The 24,883-nt window shown below is 31.6% G+C and overlaps 1 protein-coding gene across 1 annotated transcript in view; it reads left to right on the top strand.

Annotated features, from left to right (window-relative positions):
* The window catches only part of LRP1B (LDL receptor related protein 1B), a gene marked incomplete at its 3' end in the record, with an annotated part of 1,847,377 nt that overhangs the window by 1,379,501 nt on the left and 442,993 nt on the right, over nt 1-24,883 (top strand). Inside the window, exons 36-41 of the mRNA XM_081262419.1 lie at nt 1,962-2,096; nt 2,652-2,781; nt 19,545-19,671; nt 19,808-19,959; nt 20,266-20,390; nt 21,528-21,899. Coding sequence (XP_081118545.1) covers nt 1,962-2,096; nt 2,652-2,781; nt 19,545-19,671; nt 19,808-19,959; nt 20,266-20,390; nt 21,528-21,899 — 1,041 coding nt within the window. The remainder of the gene's footprint in view (nt 1-1,961; nt 2,097-2,651; nt 2,782-19,544; nt 19,672-19,807; nt 19,960-20,265; nt 20,391-21,527; nt 21,900-24,883) is intronic.

The raw sequence follows: 24,883 nt of genomic DNA, 5'->3' as shown, positions 1-24,883 counted from the left end.
AGAGAGAAAGAAAAAAATATAGGCAAAATACAGGGTGAGGAGGATTTGTTTTGCCTAAGGACCAGGATGGTTTATATTTCTAGAGATGGATGAGTAGAGGGATATCAAGTAGAAGAGGTCCAGAGGATGTGGGAAGATCATGGGAGGAGCTCTAACTTTACCTTGGATGAGACAGGGAAATTATTAAATTTGGAATGGAGGAGTAAAAAATATCTTTTAAAATGTGTAATCATAGCTCCTAAGTGGAGAAAATATTCATGGGAAAGGAAGTACAGGAGCAAAAACACACACTGGGCAGGTGAGGTAGGAGGCTATTGCAAGACTTTGGACCAGGGTAAATGGTGGTTTGGATTTTGATAATAGAACTAGAGGAGGTGAGAGGTGGTTAGATGATGATTACATTTTGAAAGAAGAATAAAAGGGACCAAAAATTCCTGAAAATGAATGAAATATGAAAATATTTAGTGATGAATTGGATATGGAATATGAGAAAAAAATGATCAGAAAATCCTGAGGTTTTTAGCTCAAGAAACAAAGAATGGAGTTGCTATCCATTATATCACTAATACAAAGGCAGTTACCATGGTAAAATACTCCAAGAGAATCATGTTCCAGATAGAAAATCCAGAATTTCTCATTTATATGTTCTATTTTCTACACACAAGTAGAGAAACAAAATAGGAAGTAGGATATATGGGTTTAGTATTTTGGGAATTTTTTATTCAATATACAATGCTTACTGTTTATGAAAAATAGTGCTTATTTTTGTTGATTGTCTATTTCAATAATGAAATCTCATTTTCTGATACTTTTGGCAAAAAGGAAATATCAAAAAATCTTTGCTTTTTGGGTACATTTTTGGGGGGCCTGATATTTCTGCTGAGATTCAAAGGATTTTCTATCTGACCTAACCATTGTTGAAAAAGGAGGTATTTGAAATCTTTCAGCAAACAAATTGAGGAATTCATATGATATTTCATTTGAAACTGAATTCCAAAACTTATTGATGAATTGCTTTATTATACTAATTGCATTTTCTTTATTTCCATAGTCTGTCACTGTGCCAGAGAGAAATTTTATTGGTCTTAAAGGATTTGTTCTTCAAATGGTCATGTAGGTCGCAACAAGAAAACTTACTTAGTTGGTGGCAAATTTATTATTTAATGATACGTCCCCAGTGTCTTTCTGGTGACTAAATTTAAAATCATTGGTCTATAATTACTATCCTTTATGCAAATGCATGCACATGTAATATATTTCATTTACAGTCTTTAGACACATTTTTCATTCAAATATACAAAAGCACTGTTATTTAAAGACTCTTGATAGCATAGAGCAATTCTTCAAATATCCTTAAGCCCATTTGTACAATGAGAGTTTGAAATAAGAGGTGTTTGTAGTTGACATTTGGGAAGCTACTTAGTACCTTAGAAGGAATAATTGAATGATAAGGCTTTATACATTTTGAGTGACATTATGCGTAAAATACCCTTGATAACAGTTTAAATGCTTTTTTCTTCTATTGTCTCTCCTTTGAGACATTGTTGATTTTACTATGTCAGTAATGTTCTTTTTTATATTTAGCAGATTCAGACACAGATATAATTGTGAAGAGAAAAATTATGGTCCAAAATAACATGGTTTGATATCACACTTGCAAATTCATGGGGGATAAGGACTTACTGTTTTAAAATGAATAGGAAAGCAAATGATAAAGAATGTGATAGGTCATTTCCCCAAATATTTCAGACAATACTTGAAAAAATCTTTTGTATAAAATATAGCTTCTTTCATATTATTTTCATACTTTTCTTCCTATATAATTTTGTATCCTGAAGAATACTTATATTCTAGCATACCCAGGATGATAACTATAAAGATACTAATGCTATAGGGTCCTAATGCATATATTGCTACACATTTTATAGTGTGTGGGTGTATGTTTTCTGTCTTATTCATAGGAAATGATACCATCTATTGGACAGACATGGGCTTTAATAAAATCAGCCGAGCTAAAAGAGATCAGACTTGGAAAGAAGATATCATTACCAATGGCTTGGGAAGAGTGGAAGGAATAGCTGTTGACTGGATTGCTGGTATAATCTAAGACTTTTTTTTCTTTTAGTTTCATACTTGTTTTGTTAGGGTCTCAATCTGCTTCATAAAAATTGTGTTTCTGACTCCTAACAGTTTCTTTTACGCTTATAGCCATGGGGGTAAATAGTCTCTTTTGCTCTTGGTTCCACTCTTTCTAATGCTATTGAGCCTTTGACTAAGCGTTTTTCATGTTGAAGGAGATTATATAGTGTGAATTTTAACCAAATCTCCTGAGAGCTCTGTAAAGCAGGTAAATGAAAATGTTAGTTCCTTTTTGCCTGAAGTCAGTATGAAGTTTAAATAGATTCCTTCGATGGGTGGGGAAATTTTCACCATTTAAAACATATAAATAGATCATTATATGGTTTAGTCAGAGACATATGAAATTAGGATTGGGAGTTTTAACAGCTTTCTTTTTAGAAAGTAATGATTAAAGAGTAGAAACTTAATGTCTTAATAGTTATGTGAATGTTCAGAAATTTAATTTTAGCCATACTAATAAATAATTTCCTATATCACATTGTATTATGAACTATATTCTGTATTTCTCGCAGGTAACATCTATTGGACAGATCATGGTTTTAACTTAATTGAAGTTGCAAGACTCAATGGCTCTTTCCGTTATGTAATTATTTCCCAAGGCCTGGATCAACCAAGATCTATAGCTGTGCACCCAGAGAAAGGGTAATTTTAAAATTTATATTTATCTTCTGAATCTTAAGCGGGCTTTCTTGTTTTATTAGGAAAAATAAAACAGAAAATTATATTAATATTTAGTTTTGGGCTGGGGATGTGGCTCAAGCGGTAGCGCGCTCGCCTGGCATGCGTGCTGCTGGGGTTCGATCCTCAGCACCACATACAAACAAAGATGTTGTGTCCACCGAAAACTAAAAAATAAATATTAAAAAATTCTCTCTCTCTCTCTCTCTCTCTCTCTCTCCTCTCTCTCTCTCTCCTCTCTCACTCTCTCAAAAAAAATTAAAATTAAAATTAAAAAAATAAAAAAATTCTCTCTCTCTCTTTAAAAAAATATTTAGTTTTAACTATTTATAATATCTGAAACAAACTAAAAATATCTTAAGGAGAAAATGAAATTTATTTTTAGTTTGCTTATGCATATTTTAGCACATATTTGATAAAGTCATTTACTATGTGGTTATTTTATATGTGTTCATCCAAATAAGAACAACAACATATTTCTAGGTTCTCAATTTAGAGTTCTGACCTAGAACTGTTTTTATAATTAGATATTCAATTATTTATTGAATGAGTGAAATAATAATTTAACAAACAACCTACTGAAGTTCCAGTATCTGTTTATGTGCCTGTTATCACACTAACATTTTCATCCAAGCTTTTTTGGTTTCATTTATTATTTCTTTCCTTTTTTTTTTTTTTTTTTGGTTTTTACTTATTTTATTTTGAGTTTTAGAGTTGTAGATAAGTATATCTACCTGTCCATTTGGAAAATTTGTGGAACCCAAACTTTACATAGACATACTCACGTATAAAATTGAAATGCATTCAATCTACCACCACATTTCACTGTTTTTTTTTTAATTACCTTCTAAATAATTCTACTTTCAATCTACTACCGTATATCTTTACTCCTTCCACTCTGTTTGAATATGTTGTTACTTTAAGTATGTGCAATAAGTTCCCATTTGGTCTCCAAATCTCAATTAAGGCTAGAGTAATTTTTTTAACACGTAAATCTTACCTAAGTCCTTTCAAAGTATTCCCATTGCCTTTAAAGTCCGAAAGCTCTATTTGATCCTAACAAGCTCCTGTGCAAAATTTTCATCTCAAACACCTGCTATTGCATTTTTACATTCTTAATTCATCAGTGTTGGACTTTGGTTAAATTTTCAAATATTCTTAATCTCCTTCATTTCTAGGCTTTATACATCCTCTTCCATTTACTCACAGTGCTCTTCCTATTACTAATTTGCTAAACACTTTTACCATTCTGTGGCTTTGAAAATAGATTGTTCTGTGACCCCACAGCACCTACAACTTTTATGTATGCAAGTTCTGTGAACTAATATTTGCTTATTTATTTATATTTATTTGCCTGGTAGCTGTATATTCCACTATGCTGGGAAATGTTCCTTTTATTCATTATACTTAATTTCTTGGAGAAGAGCCATGTACGTTTGACATATTTCTCGATCCTCAGGGCTAAGTATAGTGACTATTAAAGAATAAGAAGCTTATGATAACAGCTTTCCTCTTAAATAACAATGTAAGGTTTTTCCCCATTTTAAAACCCCATATTACTCCCCAAAGTGTGTTTTTGCATCCTTAGTATGGCATCACTTAAGGTTTTTTCTTTCCTTTTTGGTACTGAGGATTTAACACAGGGTTACTTCACCACTGACTTCCATCTCTAGTTCTTTTTATTTTGGATTTGAGAAAGGGTCCCACTAAGTTGCCAGGGGTCTGAGGCTGGCCTTGAACTTTGATCCTCCTGCCTCAGCCCCCTCAATCACTGGGATTACTGGTGTGCTCCGCTGTGCTAGGCCACTTAAGAATTTTTTTATTTGTTTTTGTTTTTGTCAAGATGGGACATTTTTATGTAAATGGGACTCCTATATCTTTTGGAATGAAACTAAAATGATACAATGGTTGTTAAAAATAAATAAATAAATAAGGTGCATCAGATAAATAGCATGAAGAACATTGAATTAGAATAAAATCATTTATATAAAATATTAAATCAACTTTCATGAAACTATGCAACCTATATTATATGTGGTGTGTACTTTTTCTAATATTTATCACTTATTTGAATTTCCTGGTAAATGCTGCAGAATTAATGCTAATATTATAGGGAGAAAAACAAAGAAGATTATTGTAGAAGAATGTCATCAAATTTGTCATATTTTATGCTAAAACCAAGATTATAATGTAGAAATTTAAAAGATATTAATTGGGAATGTTGTAGGATGTAAGCAATAATTTAGCTAGAGCATATAGAGCTCTTCTTCATGAATAAATGAAGTCTGAAATTACATGGTTGATACTAGCATTTCAATTCATGGACTATCTTTTTATGCTTCTTAACTACTGTCTATACTAGCCTGTGTTTTTTGTTTTTTTTCTTTTGCTTGGTGTTATCATACCTTTGTTACAGGGTACTGTCAAGCAGCTGTCTATGTTTAAGGAAGGAGGAGAATAGGATAAAATATCTTCTTTCTAAGATCTTTTCATTCACTTGGAAGGAGAAAGACATTATTATTAGTCCTTTTGTTTTTCCTAAGCCAGAGTGAGTTACGTGCCTATCACAGATGAGTCAATAGCCAAAGGAAGGTATTATCTTGATACATTTAGATGTGTTATGATCCATCATCTGGATCCAGGGTAATGTCCCTGACCAAGCAACTTACATTGGAACTTACATTAGAAACTCAGTTTCTATTATGAGGAAAGCTCTTGAGCGAATGGAATTCAATGAGACTTTAGGAGGCCAAAGAAAACCAAACTGTCTTGATTGTTATATTTCAGGGGTCATCCCCAGTCACTCTTCTTTGTTCCCATTTTTTCTTTCTCACTTTGAATTTTGATGTTAGAGTTCCCCCAGGCTCCACTTTTGGTACACATCACTTTTCTTATTTTCATCTCCCCTAAAATGTTAAGGATTAGCAAATGTATGTACATCGAGACAGGAACTTACTCCTGATCTCCAGATTTTTATGTTCTCCTGTATATTTAGCATTTTCATTGGAGACCTGTAGCAGATTTTATTTTCCAGATCATTACTGTAATATTTGGCATCCTGGATGCTTGTTCTTTTATGTTATAACATGGATACTTTTCCAAAAGTGAGGTCGAGGCCTTTTTCCATACCCTTGAATCTGGGTGAGCCTATGACTATCGTAGATGTGATACAGGATAATCTCTGTATCACAAAAGGAGGTAAAACCTCTACCTGATCCTCCTGGGATGTTTTTAGAAGCTGCACTTCTCTGTGAGAAAATTGAGAAGCCAGCATAAAGAAGCCACGTATGTTTTCTAATCAGTAACCATAGTCTACCGCAGCTCACAGCCAGTATCAGTTGCCAGGTGTTTCAAGTGAGAGAACCTTTAAATGTCTCCAGAACCCAGCTGCTATGTCACTTCATCCTGGAGGTCACCACAGTTGAGGTGAAGAAGTGATGAATCACTCCCGAAGAGCTCCCCAAATTTCAAACTCATTATCAACTAAATGATTGTTATTTACTCCTTTAATTTGAGGATAGTTTAGAGCTGAAATAAGATCTAACAGAAGTCTTGACCTTTGCATTTGTAAAACTAAACTGAATCATTCTCTACAATTGTAACTTCTCCATTAGTTGAGGATAATTCTATTGTTTCATTTACTCAGGCCAAAATATATGGTGTCTCTCTTACTCTGTACCTAATATACCAAGAGATTCTATTATCTATTACTTCTAAATGCATCATTACTTACGTTGCATAAAGATCTTGTTGTGACCCTAACTCTGAGCCATAATCATCTCTTGCCAGGGTTTCTAAATTGTGTATCCCCATTTTCTATCCTTATATTCCTACCATCTCTTCTTCATGTTGGAGAATGATGATTGTCTTAGTAGCTTGTACCATTTATTTGCACAAAATTCACCAGTGTATCACCTTTTATCCCATTTTAAATCTCACATACAATCTAAAGTATATTATTTTTCCCATTTATATGTTAAGAAATTGAATCAGAAATTTGTAAATGCATTACTCTGTCACCAAGTTGGTATATAGGTTTCCCCGAATTCCAAAAATTATATATATAATGTATATATGTACATATGCATATTGCATGTAACCTCTCCCTCTGTGTGTGTGTGTGTGTGTGTGTGTGTGTGTATAGTTAAGCATAGCATAATTTAAAAAAAGCATCAGTTATATAAAATAGTTTTAGGATGAAATAAAACCGATCATTTAGAGATTAAAACTATAAGTGAAAGAGAATAAATAGTAATGAGAAATATGAAAAAAATATATGTGGTAGTATATTAAAAAAGCCTTGAACTGGGTCTGGATTTCCCACACATCCTCTTACCTGCCCTGGCATTGCATAGACTCACACCACTGCCTACTAATAAGGAACAGATTCTTAATTTTATTTAATTCTGGTATTGAAACATGATTCAATTGAATGTCTACATCATACCTATAAACTTAAAAAATATATTATATTACAATGTGATGGTGTTATTAAAATTTCTTTAAATTATAACTGAAGATTCATAAATAATTGCAGCTGAAATAGATAATATTTGATCTATATTTGGATTATGAATTATTATTCTAATGGCATGAACAAATAAAATGTGAATGTTATGTAATTGTCTAGATAATCAGAAAAATGGATGTTTAATTTGTTTCCAATGAATAAAATTTCCCCATGATGTTTTTAAGGTCAATACTTTATTTGTATTGGTAGAATCTCTTTTGCCTGACCTATTAGATTTTCATGTAGTTCAATTTAACAAGCCTGTTCGTGATACTTGTCAATCTGTAGTTTTCTTTTTCACTTCTTATTCAAAGTATATACTCTTTTCAAGTTGATATTTGGGACCTTCCTTTTCTTAAGTAGCTCATCTCTTCACATCCATCTTTTTTTTTTTTTTTTTAAGAGAGAGAGAGAGAGGAGAGAGGGGGGAGAGAGAGAGAGAGAAAGAGATTGAGAGAGGGAATTTTTAATATTTATTTTTCAGTTTTCAGTGGACATAACATCTTTATTTTATTTTTATGTGGTGCTGAGGATCGAACCCAGTGCCCCGCGTATGCCAGGCGAGTGCGTCACCGCTTGAGCCACATCCCCAGCCCCACATCCATCTGAAGCACATGATTAACCTACTTTCTTTTTAGTGGATTGAGATATCAGGGAAAGGAAGCTACAAATACTTCATTTTTGTAAGTTTATTCAATGAATATTTATTGAGTACTAGGCACTATGAACCAGGACATTTCAGTATCCATCTATGTCCAATCAGCTTTCAATTCAGTATATTTTAACAAAATGGTAGTACATATTAAAGCTCCTGGTAGGTACTGAATAAGGTGTTGCTTCTTAAACAGGAAGTTTCAACCCATAAAATATTTCCTGAGAGTAAGTCTCACTTTTTAAAAATAAGACATATCTTCAGGCATAGTAAGACTAACCTAATGAAAAGATAATCTCATATACAAATTTCATGTTGTAGCAATAATTAAAAGAACACTGTAAAATTACCTTTTCTTTTTTTTTCTTTTCTTCTTAATTATACCATGTGCTTAGATTAGTTACTAAAAGTGAGGTTAATATCCTCAATGGTAGTGTTAGTATATAGACTGTGGAGGAGAGTTAAAGGAGAAAAATTTTCCTGAGATACACACACACACACACACACACATATCAATAATAAATAGTGACAAGGCAAAAGCCATTTGGAAAAATGTAGGCACATTAGATGCATGTAGGAAAACACAGATAATATGTCTGGAAGATAACTGGGGGCCATAAAATAGGTGGTAAGTTTCTCCATATATTAAAAAAATTACTATAGTGACACCTTCTTTAGTGAAGGTGGATTCACTTTTAAGTAAAATCTAAGCTAGTTCTGGGTTCCTTCTCCTAACTATTCTCCCTAGACCCCAAAGGCAACATAAGGTGAGATCCAAAGTATGATGGTAATTCTTAAAGAAATTATAGCATTGATTAATGTAGAAAATTTTCAGGATGATTTATAGGTGAGGGTGAGTTCTTCCTGTGCCCTCAAGCCAAGTAGTGGAGAGTTAGGGACAAATTTCTAAAGGCATGAATGGAGAGGCAAGAGCAGTGAATAAAACATCAAGTCCCTTTTTCATTGCAGGTCCCCAGTCCAAAAGGAGTACTGCGTTTTTTGTTTTGGTACTGGAGATTGCACCCAGGAGTGCTCCATGGAACTACATCTCTAATCCTTTTTATCTATTTATTTATTTATTTTGAGACATAGTCTCACTAAGCTGCTTATGGTCTGACTATGTTGATGAGCCTGAACTCAAACTTGAAATCCTCCTACCACAGGCTCTTGAGTCACTGGGATTAAAGGCAGCTCCACCACACCCAACTCCGGGAGGAGTGCTATAGTTTGAATATGAAATCAAGACTTAAAGACCAAGCCATCAATACAAGGTCCCCTGTGGAACAATGTTCAGGGGTGGAGCTATTAGGAAGTAATTGGATCATGAGGGTTCTGACCTCAGCATTAGATTCACTGATGGATACATAACTGCATGGCATTATTAGGATCTGATAGAAATTCTAGGAGTTGAGTTTAGTTGGAAAAAGTTGGTCTCTGGAGGTGTGCCCTGGATGGGTTTTCTTGTCCCCATCTGCTTCCTTTTTCTCTCTTCCTCTTTATGCTTCCTGGTTACCATGAGGTGAGCATCTCTGCTCTACCACACAGTCTACACCATGATGTACTGCCTCTCTACAAAGCAATGGAGTCAGTCATCCATGGACTGAAACCTCTGAAACTGCAGGCCAAAATATCTTTCCTCTTTGAAGTTGTGTTTCTCACATTTTTGTCACAGAAACAAAAAGTTGACTAACACAAGGAGTCAGATCAAAGATGGAAAAAGAGATTTTTAAATGAATATAATATTTAAGTTTGGACTTAGAAAGACTTAGTCTTTTATGCTTGAACATTATTCTTAATTAACAACATGATAGTGTTCATTTACAAGCAATTGACTTGGAAGTTATGACACCTTCCTGAAATAGCCAATTCTGGAGAAGAGATTTAGTTGAGTAAAGATGCAATCTGGATTTGGATAAATATAAAATCAGTTCACATTTATTCCAACAGAATTAAGATTCTGCAGTAAACCATAATAGTGGGTGAGATTACCCAGAAATGACTACAGAAAAAAAGAAATCCAAGAACAAAAATTAGTGTTTATAGTAAGAGAATGAAATGCCTAGAAAAGAGGGAAAATAAAAGTGAGCAATAAGACAAAAAGCTGGGAGGATGAGCCATTTTGAGTCCTTAGGAAATTGATGCATGATAGTATTCTAAGGAAAAGAGTTTAGAAGAGTGAGCTGACTTTCAGGAGTCAGGAGAAGTAAAAGCAAAGAACAGAATATGCAATGATTAGGATGATGTTTCCCAATGTTATGTATTTTAGGAGACTCATAGTAAGGTCAGAAATGAAAGAATTAATAAATCAATGATAATTACAATGTGGAAGTAACATATATAGGCTACATGGGTATAAGCTCAGCCAATAAAAAGGACAGAGGAAAACATGAGGTAAATTGAGAAGATAATAGATTATTGAGTAAGTTTTTCTTAGTATGGAGGTAGGCACTGCACATATTCACAGAAATAGTAGAAAAAGCTAGTAGAAAGGAAGAGCATGAGAATGAATATCAAAGAAGAGAGAATTTCCAAGGAGTACAGGAGGAAACTTGGGGAGGAAGATACAATAGAGTGGAGCAGGATGGATAGGAGACAGAATGTTGTTGGACAAAATGTTTGCCTTGCATTAAGTATTCCAGAAACAGGTCCTAGAGTAAGAATTCAATTCATAAAGTGAAAGAAGCAGAATAGGAAAGAGAAAGAGAGCAAATGTTCAATTTTGAGCCAAGTTCAGGCCACAGGCTGATTTCATAGGGAGCTCTGGAGTATAAATATCTCAAAGTAAGGGGATTTAGCTTCCATACTCCCAACTTGTCCAATGGATAAGGATCAGCTGTGAAGACATAATCCCAAGAGAGTTGGCTGTCAGCACTTGTTGGAAACGAGATTCTAATGGTCCAAAGATAGTCCTTAGAGAAAGTTTTATGAAGAATAAAGAATCTGAGCCCTAGAGCATATGGAAATGGAGCACAACCTTCCAAAAAGTTCCACAAGAAAACTTCTAGAACTAATAAATGTATTCAGCAATGTAGCAGGATATAAAAATCAACACCCATAAATCAAATGCACTTCTGTATATCAGGGACAAATCCTATTATAATACCTAAAAACAAAAACCTATCATACCTATTATAATAGGTACCCTATTATAATAGCCTAAAAACAAAAACAAACAAAAAAAAACAAGCAAACAAACAAACAAAAAACTTGGGAAACAACGAAAGAGGTGAAAGATCTATATAATGAAAACTAGAGAACCCTAAAGAAAGACATCAAAGAAGACCTTAGAAGATGGAAAGATCTACCTTGCTCTTGGATAGGCAGAATTTATATTGTCAAAATGATCATATTACCAAAAGCACTATACAGATGTAATGCAATGCCAATCAAAATCCCAATAGCATTCCTCACAGAAATAGAAAAAGCACTCATGAAATTCATCTGGAAAAATAAGAGACCCAGATTATCTAAAGCAGTCCTTAGCAGGAAGAGTGAAGCAGGTGGCATCACTATACCAGAACTTAAACTATACTACAGAGCAATAGTAACAAAAACAGCATAGTATTGGCACAAAAACAGCATAGTATTGGCACCAAAACAGACTGATAGACCAATGGTTAAGAATAGAAGACACAGAATTACAATTATCTTAGACAAAGGTGCCAAAAATGTGGGATAAAAGAGCCTCTTCAACAAATGGTGCTGGGAAAACTGGACATCCATATGTAACAAAATGAAATTAAACCCCTAGCTTTCACCATGCACAGAACTGAACTCAAAGTGGATCAAGGACCTAGGAATTAAACCAGAGACTCTGCGTCTAATAGAAGAAAAAGTAGGCCCTAATCTCCAACATGTTGGATTAGGCCCCAACTTCCTTAATGCTTTTTCTTTTTGATTTCAATTACATTTAGATTACTTTCGTTTGAACAAAAAATTACTCATGTTTTATTACTGTCCTTGAGTTTACTTCTCAACTTCTCAGAATATGTGATCTATACACATTTTCTTGTCATTGAATTACTGAAGTTGGTTTTCAGCTTCTGTTTATCTAGAAATTTCTAAACTTATCCATAACCAAAGACAGAGATTTCTTTTTTTAAGATTTTACAGGACTTCAACTTTTCCTTCATTGACAATTCACCCAAGAATTTCTTTTGAGTAACCTTTCTATCCTTGAGTTTTCTGGTTCACTCTGGTCCAATCTATATAGCTCCTGTGAGAATTGTAGTTGATTTTTCTCATTTTAGACTTCATATGCTATTCTCTCATTATTTTTTAAATATTTTGCTTATAAGTGATGTGATTTATGGTTTTTATGTGTGTCTTTGAATGTACAGTAAGAAATACTAAACATGCAAAATAAAATAAAATCTAATTTTGATTCATTTATTTATATTTCTAGTTTCCTTTAGAATGATAGCTTTGAATTTCTGTCACTAAATTTAGTATGTTCCCTACCTCTCATCTACTGACTTACTTTCTTAAACATAGCACTTATTTTTGTGTAAACATAAAAAAATATTAAACCTTTAATTATTCTACTGTTTGAATATTGATGAAATCACCCATTTTGTTCCTCATCAAATCCTTCATTTTTTTCTCTTAGAATGTCAGATCAACTTTTTTCTATTATGACTACAGGTTCATCACTGAAATCAGAAAGATATCAGCAAATATTTTGGGCTTTCTTAATTTTTAAATCCCCCAAAAAGATTTATATGTTGACCCACAAACAAAAACACTTTGACACTTTTAAAATATTTCAATATTATTTATCTGTATACCTTTATATCTACTTAAAAGCATTTCTTAAATAATAATTAGGCTACTTGGATAAATATTTTTTCCATGTTTATAGTTAAGAATAGACATTAGACATATTTAAAGTCAACTTTCTTTACAGAAAATATTTATTACAACTTGGAAATATTATTGGAATTTGTCCCACTATATTTTTTGTTTATATATTTATTGACTTCAAAGGGAAAAAAAGGCTTAAAATGATAACTCTATATAAAGTTACAAAAAATTGATTTCTACATAATAGTACATAGAAATTTAAGTGTTAAAATTCATATCAAAGAAATAAAGTACAACATTTTAGTATTTTGTTTGAAATTAAATCACAACAGGTGGTATTACCAAGGGAAAAATTGACCCATAATGGAGCAAATTAGCTGAATCCAACATATACATGTGCCTTGAAACTGAGGCATAAAGCCTGTTTTTTAAACTATAGAGTCTTGAGAACTTTTAAAATATAGCCAAATGCAAAATAGGACCCATTTATGAATTTATTTCAGCTTGAAAATTAGTTTCTCCCCTCCATTGACTTTTCTTTCTACTTTTCTTAAGTTAGGCATCACTTTTCTTTTGAAAACTGAATGTGATAATTATCTTTATGCTAAGAAAACATTTTCTCCTAACAAAAAACTATAGGAAGTCATAGTATGATATTGACAAATTTATTAACTTCTTATGATATAGTTGCTAAATGAAACACATACTATGTGGGTTTCTTGAATTTGTATTTCTGTGACTATAAATGAGTTGCTGACATGCCTTTATTTCCATGGCAAATATTCAAATTTGATGAAATGGTATTTTGATATTCAACAAGTACATATTATCAAATGGTGTTTCATTGATTATACATATGCTTTTATGACATGCTCAACTACATGCAGAAGACCTCTGTTGACAGTTTAATATCTGTTAATGTAGAATCTAGCAGAATTTAATACCATCTTTTAGAGTACATCTTAAAGCAAGGCTACAAATTAAAAAGTGGAATAAATTTAATTTGCAGTATTAATAATGGTGGGATCAGGGTGCCATTTATAGAATATTAAGATACCATGGTAATCAAGTAGCACAGGCCTACCATGCTTTAGATCGGAAACACTTTTTCTCCTTTCCTAAGTCTCTGGGGGGAAAAATGTGAACAAGTTATAATAGCAAATGGAATAAAAGTTATCTAGGTCATTACTTGTGGGGTTTTTTTTTTTTTGTGTGTGTGTGTGTGTTTTGATTTTGTTTTTGTTTTTACCTCATGTTTCATCCCCATTCTTTAACTCTAAATGTGAATCTTGAATCTTACCTTTCCTGTTACAGGAGGGAAGGTTAGAAAAGATCAAGAAGCCATGGGCATCATTTCAGCTATGAAGCTGGTAGAGGAGAGAGGCCAAAAAGTTCAGGCAACTTGTCACTGCCAGAGAGTGCCCCAGTCCCAGACCACTAAAGCAATATTGAGTGGAAACCAGGGACAGCAACACTTACCTGTATAACCTTTCCCTACTTTCTTAAGACATCTGAACAATAAAAAATGGGGTACAAGTATAAAAGAAAAGTTTAAAACATTTCTTTCACTATTTATTTATAAAAAAACTGCCTCACTTTCAGGGTGAAATGTATAGATAGAACGAATGTGATTCATGGCAAGATATGTTGCAGCTATGAAACAAATTTTAAAATTCTAATAATTTAATAATTCTAAATGGCTCATGAGTTCTAGGAAGCTAGATGTTAAATATTTGAAAACTTCATAGATTATCAGGAAACATCAAATGCTATATATTGAAGATATCCCAGGTACATAACATAGAATAATTCACTCAAGAAAATTATAGTTAAAAATTTGATAAACAAACTAAAACCATATATATGTATTTATTTCAATGAGAAGATGAGCAGTGAGGCAGAGTATAAACACATAAATAAAATAAGAAGATGACTATAGTATACTGTGATCATCTCAATATACTATGAGATTACAGATGCCAATGCAATTTTTCTTTGTGAAGAATTTTCTTCTGCACTTCTCCATTGAGAGCTATAATTGTAATTGTTCTATGTAAACTACTCAATTTGCAGTCTAACATTAGCTTAAAAGTAATAGGTTTAGGGAAGGAATCATAGAACAAATGATAATTTATAAATATTTTATAAGCTAAGAAAGAAAGTACAATCAAAATGGACTATTTCTTTATTTCAGCTCAAAAATGAAATTCAGTTTTTTAACAATTCTAAAATTGTTATATAAAGGACACCTTTTATCATTATAGTTCTTCAGCATTCTTATGGCTGAAGCTCCTACTTTCATGACTTACAAAGGCTTTCAGTTAGACATTTTTAGGTATTTCTGTTAGCATTTTCTCTTGTAATTCTTTAATTAGCCCAATTATATCTGTCATTAAAGAGTGAACTTCATGATGGTCTTAACTCTAATGAATTTATGTCCTAGTTCATATGAAGTATGTAAGTAAATGTCTATTGAATGAAATATAAATAATGATGTTTTTCATTACTCAATTAGTACATTTTAAATTACAATGAAAGAATAAATTTGAGAATCAACAACAAATTTAACAAAAACTTGAAAAGTAGTGCCCAAGAGCATACTGGTTCTTTCTCTTTCTTTTCTTAAGCACAGTGTTCAACTGTCTGTGTTTGAGTTATTTTTACATTGCAGGATACTTTAAACAATTGCAATATATTTAGGACTTGAAGATTGATTTGGAATTGGCATGCAATACTTTGTCAAAACAAATCTTAGAAACCTCAGGAATAGCAAAGGCTCTGTACTACATTTTACTCTTTACAGGGGATAAAGGATGTTAATTCATGTGTTCATGATATATATTCAAATTTTTAAAATATTATATAGTTTTGCAGGTACCAGAAGGATAGAGAAACGGACATGTTGACCTAACAAGGCATTCAGTTCTTATGGATTTTAAAAGATTCTAGAGAATCTGCTAAGGGATGTAAAATTATATGCAATTATTGGCAAATTAGATTTTGATGCTTATGTAAAGGCTAGATACTATTGTTGCTCTGTAGGAGTTTTTTTTTTTCCCCTTTTGCAGATATGGGAACCCACTGTTGACCCCCACTCTAAGAGAAGACACAATATTCTTGATTCTATTCTTGACCAAGGAAAATTACATAGCAAGATTCAATAATCTTCATTTTTGTGCCAGCATAGAATTTTTTTCTCACCTCTGTGTTTTCTTTTTTAATATATCTGACAAAGTATCTAAATCATGTTTACTTAGAGGAGGCAAATACTAAAGAAATGGCCAGTTTATTATAAAAATTACAGCCATAATCTGAGCTCCAGAGAAACAGTTTAGCAGAGAAGAGAATCTTAAATTCAAAGAAAATGATTGATTCAAATTAGTTGCTTTCCACTAATGTTCACATTCAACTGCATAAGAATCACATTGAATCCTTTCTTTTTTCTAGCATCTGAGACTTATTCATTCTCCTATTTCTTCTCTTCCTTGCCTTTACCTCACTAAATCAGAACTTTGTTTACCAGTGTTACCTTTATTTCTCAAAAATATTTTTGTCATTATTCAAAGTCATTTATAATTTGAATGTATATTTTTCAACTTTCATATATCTAACTGAAGCAGAAGATAATTATTTTCTTTATAAGTATACCCGTGTATAAACTAACTCAAACATCAGCAAAATTATCATAAAAATAATGGACTAAACTCAGGGCCTAATCAGTATATGCTAGGTCTTTGAGGAACCCAAATGCTGCCATGTCAGGTTTTTTATCTTTAAATAAATAACAGTGTTTTATTAGAAAATGACACATGTTATATAGTCATTCTACTTTTGTCCTACTAAAAATTTGTGTATGTAATGAAGATAATATTAATATTGGCATTTTGTTGATTTCTAATAGTATTCCTATAATTTTTCATAATACTTTTTAAACGTTTATGTGTTCAAATTCTGCAAATGAAAGATTATTTTAAAAAGTAGCTTTTCAGTTTTCTAACATTTATTATACAGAAAATTTATTATCCAGAGAAAATATGGCATTATATTTTGAAAATTTTGATGATTTGGAGGTTTGGAGTAGTATTTTCAGATCTAAATTTACCAAGCCATCATTCTAAAATCAGTTTCCTTGGTCATATCATATAATCCAACAAATACTTAATGACTATAAACTATGATTTCCAATGTGGGCAGTATTTCTAACACTGAATATTAATTTCCTTTGGATCTCAAAAGTCATTGACAAGGATTTTCATTTTTTCCTATTACTAAAGACCATATTTAGATACCAAGAATCTATGCTGATTAAAGATATTTCAAGTGCATGTTTGTAAATTATTATCTTAATTTAAATGTTTCCTTGAAATTTTATAAGCTTGGAGAATGTTCTTTCTCTAAATTTGATTTAGAATTCCTAAAGGTTCTCAAGGTGCTAATTCTCTTCACTTTTGGTTTAAGGAATATTTAAACTATTCTGTCTGATGTTTATAAAATATTGCTTCATTTTGGTAGGTTTAAATATTTTGATATTATTAACTTGATAAATTACTTAACCACAAAAGTGATTTCCACACAGTCTGTTTTGCTCATAGAGAATTTTGCATAACTTTGTTTTATTTTAAATAGTTTTAATTTATAATTTTTTGATATTCATCTAAAGTCTCCTGCATGGAATTATTGCAAATTTAAAAGAAATAGACTTCCTAGAAAAAGACAGATATTTGTTTCTCAATACTAAGAAATTTTTCATGTTTTATTTTTCTTTTTAAGTATGGAAACCTCTTGCTATACTTCATATAGCTCAAGAGAAATAACATTAGGCATATGATTATTATAAATTGTTGAGACTTTGTATTAGAGAAAGGCACAGGCTTGGGCTAGCAAAGTCTGGGAAATTCCTGGCTTGTCCCCTTTAATCAGGGAGCATTAACTTTCAGAGACATAATTTTCATAACTATGGAATTAGGGCTAACTATATTAATTGTCTCATTCTACTTACTTGCTCAAAATGATTTTTTCATTACTCAATTAGTACATTTTAAATCAGCTTATATTACATAAATAGGTTTATTATACACATTTCCTTCTATATTTGAACTTTGGAGTACGTTAAAAGTGGTTGGTAAAAATCAGATTGAATAAACATGTCTCTTCTGGATTTCAAGTTGCCCACTTTATAGTGTAATATCTTCTGCTTTTTAATGACATTTGACTTTAAGAAATTAAAGGGACAGATTGTGGACCTAGCTTGGATAAGTATATATCTAGCATGTAAGAGCTACTATTTAGATAGCAAAAAAATTTAAAAAAAGAAAAGAAATTTAAATGAAGCAAAAATTTATCTATTATTTGATTTTAAACAATTTTTTTTAATTGAGAGAGACTGTCCCTGAAGGTCTTAAAACTCTTGACTTTAATACAAGTAAAGAACTTTTTCATAACTTTTCTGCCAAGATGGTACCAGTAAAATCTTAGTTAGATTTTCTGCTACAAAGTTTTCCTTTCTGATTTATAGAACTTGTAAATATGAATGAAAGTATTTTCAGGATTAATATAGTTGGGATTCTAGCCACACCTTTTATTATGTGGTTGTAAAATCCAAACACATTTATTTTTATAGCTTTTTCAGAAAATAAAATCACTATTAAAATAAATCTAAACAATATACATAAAAAGAATACATATATTTTTATGTAGTTTAAGGGTTTTTTCATGGATAAATAAGAACTCCATTGAGTATTCAGAATATGAATATAGATATTCTTTAAATTTTCTATATGTAGTTAGCTTCTACTCATGTATGAACACTTATAAATGTGTATTTGAATAGGAACAGAAATATAAACTCATTGTTGACTAAATGCATGAATGATTACCATATTTTTCTAGATTTTAGTCATTGATGTTATTTGATAGATGGATAAAAATGTGATTGGACATAATGTAAAATTTAGAATGAATCAGATTTACCTAAAAGCATGAATTTCTGTTTGTCATATAAATGCTGAATTTGTTGCATGAATATGTAAAAATGCATGTGTTATATACCTCCTATTTTTCTCTATTTTCTTTTTAACACATTATTTTGGCATACTCTAGGTTTTCTTCCTATTTTATATTTCTTTCTACATTACATATTGTTCTCCAAGATTACAAAAATAAGCATGAAATTCAAATTAAAATAGTTTAGTGGTCTAAGTAGACAAAACTAAAAGTTATGATGCATTACGTATACATTCATAAATTAAATATTTATTTCCTACTAATTTTTATCTTTATTCATGAATATATACACTGAACTATATTCTCTCTGTCTTGTAGTAGTTTTCAAAATAAATATGTGAAGAAAACCAAATATAAATTTTTCACTCTGTGTTATGATGTTCTGAGTTGAAGTACATAATTCAATGTATTTTGCTTCATAATAGCAATAATCAGAGAGACCACAGAAAGTTCTTGAAGGAAATATTTGGGATATGAAAATCAAGAGCACATTAGGAAAATAGTTTGCATTGGAGTATTTCAGATAGGGAATAGCATATGTAAAGTTACTTTGGTCAAATTTTGAATCCTTTCTTATGATTTCAAAAGCTAGTTAAATACTTTTTACAATAAAACTTTATACAAATACAAACATCCTTGAATATTTATTTCTGAAATGTATTATTTTTGTTCTCTTAGTATGAATATTACTGCCCTTACGATGACTGATACCTTCTGTGTTTAGTTATATGTTACCATAAGTCTACAATTCAATTTCAGCTTCCTGTTCTGGACTGAATGGGGACAGATGCCCTGCATTGGAAAGGCTCGCTTAGATGGCTCAGACAAAGTTGTTCTTGTAAGCATGGGGATAGTGTGGCCGAATGGCATCTCCATTGACTATGAGGTCTGTTGGATTTATTTTAAGTATTTAAAATGTACTAACTGCCAACTTGCATTATTCCAAAACTTTAGTGTTCCATTATTTTCTTAATGAAATCACCAAAACCTCCTTGTAATATTACTCTTCAATCCATCTTTAGGAAAACAAATTGTACTGGTGCGATGCTCGCACAGACAAGATAGAGAGAATTGACCTTGAAACTGGAGGCCATCGTGAGATGGTGCTGTCGGGGAACAACGTGGATATGTTTTCAGTTGCGGTCTTTGGGGCTTACATCTACTGGTCTGACAGGTAATTTTTTTTTTTTTTTGTCATAAACATTTGAGTCTCAGAATGTTATTTCAGTGCCAGACGCTTTACCCTTGTAGGATTAGCCATACCTTAACAAGATCACAAAAAGGATCTTGCAAAGCTGTGTAATTTCCACAGCAAAGGCAGGTGCTCTTCCCATCCCAGGCTTGAGCATTAAAAATCACAGGCTGAAGTGGGTTTCTTTCCCTTCTGTTGGGCCATCTGTTACCTTCAGTTTAAATTAACTGGCTGGATTTTAATGAAAAGTTGAAGAATGTTGATCATGTATGTTCCACTTTTTGGCAGGGCACATGCCAACGGGTCTGTCAGAAGGGGTCACAAGAATGATGCCACAGAGACTGTAACCATGAGAACTGGCCTTGGAGTCAACCTGAAGGAGATTAAAATCTTTAACCGAGTAAGAGAGAAAGGTCAGCACCTTTAAAGGAATACACAAATCAATACATTTTATTCCTCTCTTATTTTAAAACTTTTGTCACATGAAGATTAAGGATAAATTCTTATTTGAGTCAAAATCATGAAACAATTTTTTTACATCTAATTTTCTATAGAATCATATAATAGTTTAAAGAAATGAATAACACTTCATACATGGGCATACTTGTCTGGGACAGCATGTGTACACAGATATGTCACATACCTTGCATGTCTTGAGTATTGATTTGGGTTAAGAAATATAAACACTCTATAAGTGTACAAAAACGCATAATTAAGATATTAGAGAATTAAAAGCCACTGAAATTGATTTTTTTCATTATTTCTTAATATAAAATGTGGTTCTTTCTCCAGAAATGATTTTTTAGTCTATTTCTGAAGTCATCACATCCTTAAAATGTGTATTTTGAAAGTAATAGAATAAAAAATTTGAGTATTTAAAAAAAGTGACCACTGTTAAAATAAGTTATAATTGATTTTCTTTTCATACAGAGGGTTTCATGTATTAATTTTGCAGATGATAATGAGTTGCTAGGGATGAATTACCTTAATGAAGAAAACTTAGGAGCATATTTTATCTTCACTAAAACTGAAGTAGATTCTGCCCTATATTAGAAGTTATGTACTGGAGGTGGGGGGGGGGGCAGGGTTTCAAGCAGTGCTTTTTTTTTCCAGTTCATTTTTTAGTGACTCTGTTATTTTTGCCAAAGATTAAAATATGATAAAACCTATGGTAATGTTTGTATCAAGTTTCAAAAAAAAATGTACACACTTAACTGGCAATCAGAGTATTGTAGGAGAACTTTAATGCTGTTATTTAGATTGTGAAGGAAGTAGAAAAATGTGGTCATTCAAATAGAATTTCAAGATTTTGAACTTCTGTGATTTAAAAAAATTAATACTTTCTATTGTTTGCCTTTTATTAATTAATCTTAATTAAAACTAAGATTAAAAAGATACAATAAACATTAAGCTTTAACATTAAATTTTTAATATATCTATAAGTAAAAACTTATTTGTTAAACAAAAACATAAATGTGTCTATGTGTGTGTATGTGTGCGGTATGTGTGTGTGTGTGTGTGTGTGTGTGTGTGTATTTTTTCTTCCTTAGGGACCAATGTTTGTGCAAAGGACAATGGTGGCTGTAAGCAACTCTGTCTTTATCGAGGAAATTCCCGGAGAACTTGTGCTTGTGCCCACGGATACTTGGCAGAGGATGGAGTTACTTGCTTACGGCATGAAGGCTATTTGCTGTATTCAGGGAGAACAATATTAAAAAGTATACATCTTTCTGATGAAACCAATTTAAATTCCCCAATAAGGCCATATGAAAATCCACATTATTTCAAGAATGTCATAGCCTTGGCTTTTGACTATAATCAAAGAAGGAAAGGTACCAACCGAATCTTTTACAGTGATGCACACTTCGGAAATATACAGCTTATTAAAGATAACTGGGAAGACAGACAAGTAATTGTTGAAAGTAAGTACAACAATTTAATTTTAAGTAGTTTAGTAGAAATGAGTATCGTTCGTATTATTAGAGAAATAATAGTGGTAATTGCACGTAGCAATTTCATTTTCCTAGAGTTTATATTTAAAAATGGATGTGACTATATCATCCAATCCCCCAAAATGTCAAAGAAGCAATTAACTGCTAGTATGTACAGCATGTATATTATGACTGTTAGCTTCTAATCTTTAGATATTAAAGGTCTCATCACCATGTTTTTTTTGCAGTTAAGCATTAGAACTTTTGGGAAAATTATTTCAGTATAAAATTATTTTAAATGATTTTCTTCCAATGCATGGAATGATATCTTTAAAAACAGCTGCCTAATGATTTCCAGTTAATCATATTTTCTTAAATGTCAATTATTTTCTATATATGCATGTATGAATGTTTAGATAGACCTTTGTATTTAAACATAATAGTATTGATGTGAAAATATTACTATAGAAATAATTTAATGCTTTTAATATCTTATGGGACATAATTATATAATCATCAGTTAGTGTAGATTATCCACAGAATTGAGAGAAATATCTTTCTTGTCCTTATATATCAGCAAAAGGACCATCATCTTCTTGTAGCACCTTTTCTCCTCTATCTCTATATAAATTCCATATTATATATGAATATGTTATATATACATATATACATATATATATATATATATATGTATGTATATATATTTCTCTTTATGTGTCACCTTACTGAGATCATTTTTTTCTTTACTTTTAAATTGCAAAAAGTATATAAATTTATTATAGAAGTTTCAAGTCATATGGAATTAAGTATAAAATTTCTGCCTTACTACTGCAATTATCAGTCCCATTTATGCATCCATAACTGACAACTGTCATTGCTTCTAAAATTTTCTTTATGTATGTGTGTATATAATTTATAATTTCAAAAGTAGGATGTTACTAGATGTGTTAGCTCCCTACCTTTTTCCCAATAACCATATATTGCAAATCTTTCATTTTGGTATATATAGTTTCATCTTACTCTTTTGAAAGGCAGCACTTCATTCTATACTCAGGATAAACTCTATATTTAATAATTTTATGAATATTGTTTCTGGTATCTTACCATTGCACACAATGTCACAATGAACATATGTATGTAGAATTATGTTTAATCACACATGTGACTATTTTCTTAGCATAGAAATCTAGAAGTTAATCACGAAGTCAGTCAATGGGTATTTTATTTCTTATAGATTGTCAAACAAAAGGCCCTATAAATTTATATTTTAACCAATTTTCTAAGAAAAGGCTCATTATCCTACACTTTTGCCAATAATGATTTTATGATTTTTGTTAAGGAAATATAATATGCAAAATTATTACCTTCTATTAATATACATTTACCTGATAGGTAATAAGACACAGCATCTAGTTGTATATTTACACATATCAAAATAATTTTTTAGGTCAAGTGTGATATTATACATTGCCATTCCATGCTAATGCTTGCCATTGTTCATTTTGAATTTCCAGCCTGTAATATCTTCCACAATTCTTTTTGCTTATCCCAATGCTATTCAGACTGAAAATCAGATCAAGTATATTCTTTAAAAATAAATATTCACATTTTTCTCATATAGGGTAAAATATTTATTGATAATTTCATATCCGTTTATATTTTATGGCACAGCAAATTGTTTCCCTGTATGCATATGTGTATATATGTCCATCTGTATCAAAAACCACACTAACTGTACTGATCATGGAGTTCATGCATATTTGAGACTCACTGATTTTTAGGGTGTATGTCCGTGAAATTTTCATTATAATATCTTTGGTCCTTTATTTGCCCAGACCTATGCAATTCACAGTTGGAAGTGTTCACGTTGTAACCACACATAGGAACTAACTTACTCATCCATTTTCTGCATTCCACATCCTTTGTCAGCATGATGGTTATCAAGATGAGTATCAGTCTATAGACCTTTAGAAGCCACAGTTTAGAGAAGAAAACATCAAGTAAACAATCACTGAAATATAAGATCTACAAGATACTAGTGGACTTTTTAGAGAATTAAAAAGTCTTCCCGCAGAAGGATGGAGAATCTCATGAGTGTTTTAAAGATGAAGCTGTACAAAGCTAACTTGAATGAATTTAAAGGATGAATAGGAACCTGTCAGGTGGTAAAGGAAAAAGGAAAACCTGTGATTCTCAAACTATGGATCTTTGGGCACCTGCAATATACTGTCAGTACATCTAAGAGATCAAAAATATTTTCATAGTAATTAAATATCATTTGACTAGTTTTTACCATGTTGACATTTGCATGGATGATTTAATGACAATGTGGCTAAACTATGGCCCTTTCATGTTAGTCAACACAGTGGCTTCAAACTATTTTAGAGATCATTGGATTTTTCACGGTCACTTGGCAAGAAAAAAAAGTACCAATTTTGCTTGAAAGAAAGGTAAAAAAAATATGATTCTTTTAATTTTGACCCTTCAGTTGAGATTTCTTTAATATTCTGTATGATGTAAGATGAAAGATACATAAGGCACTTACATTAAATTCTGAAGAAAACTATATTCAAATGATTGTTTGGGCTTATGCTTTCTTCAAGGAATATCAGGTTTTACTTGAAGAATGAAGAACAGACAAACTAGTTATGCAAATCAAGATGTGTGGCAGAAGTGTTCTAAGGAATACACAATGAGAATATCATTTCAAGGAGAATGATAAATAGTATTTTATTCACATAAGGAAAATTAAGTTTTCAAGTAAATATTATCTTTTGGAAGACTTTTATTCACCACAGTAAGCTTTATGTTTCCCTAATGCTTTCTGGTCTTCACTGATGAGATGGATTATGATAAAAACTAATGTGACTTTTGGGTACTGCATAGAAATGTGTCAACCATTAGAAATGTACCTAAGTCAGGAAACCAGTATTTTCAAAACGACATGACAAAATCATGCAAGGATAAATGATCCA

The sequence above is a fragment of the Spermophilus citellus genome (genome assembly GCF_964194105.1).
Source record: "Spermophilus citellus genome assembly, chromosome: 11".
NCBI lineage: Eukaryota > Metazoa > Chordata > Mammalia > Rodentia > Sciuridae > Spermophilus > Spermophilus citellus.
This window is presented reverse-complemented; position numbering and strand designations above follow the sequence as displayed.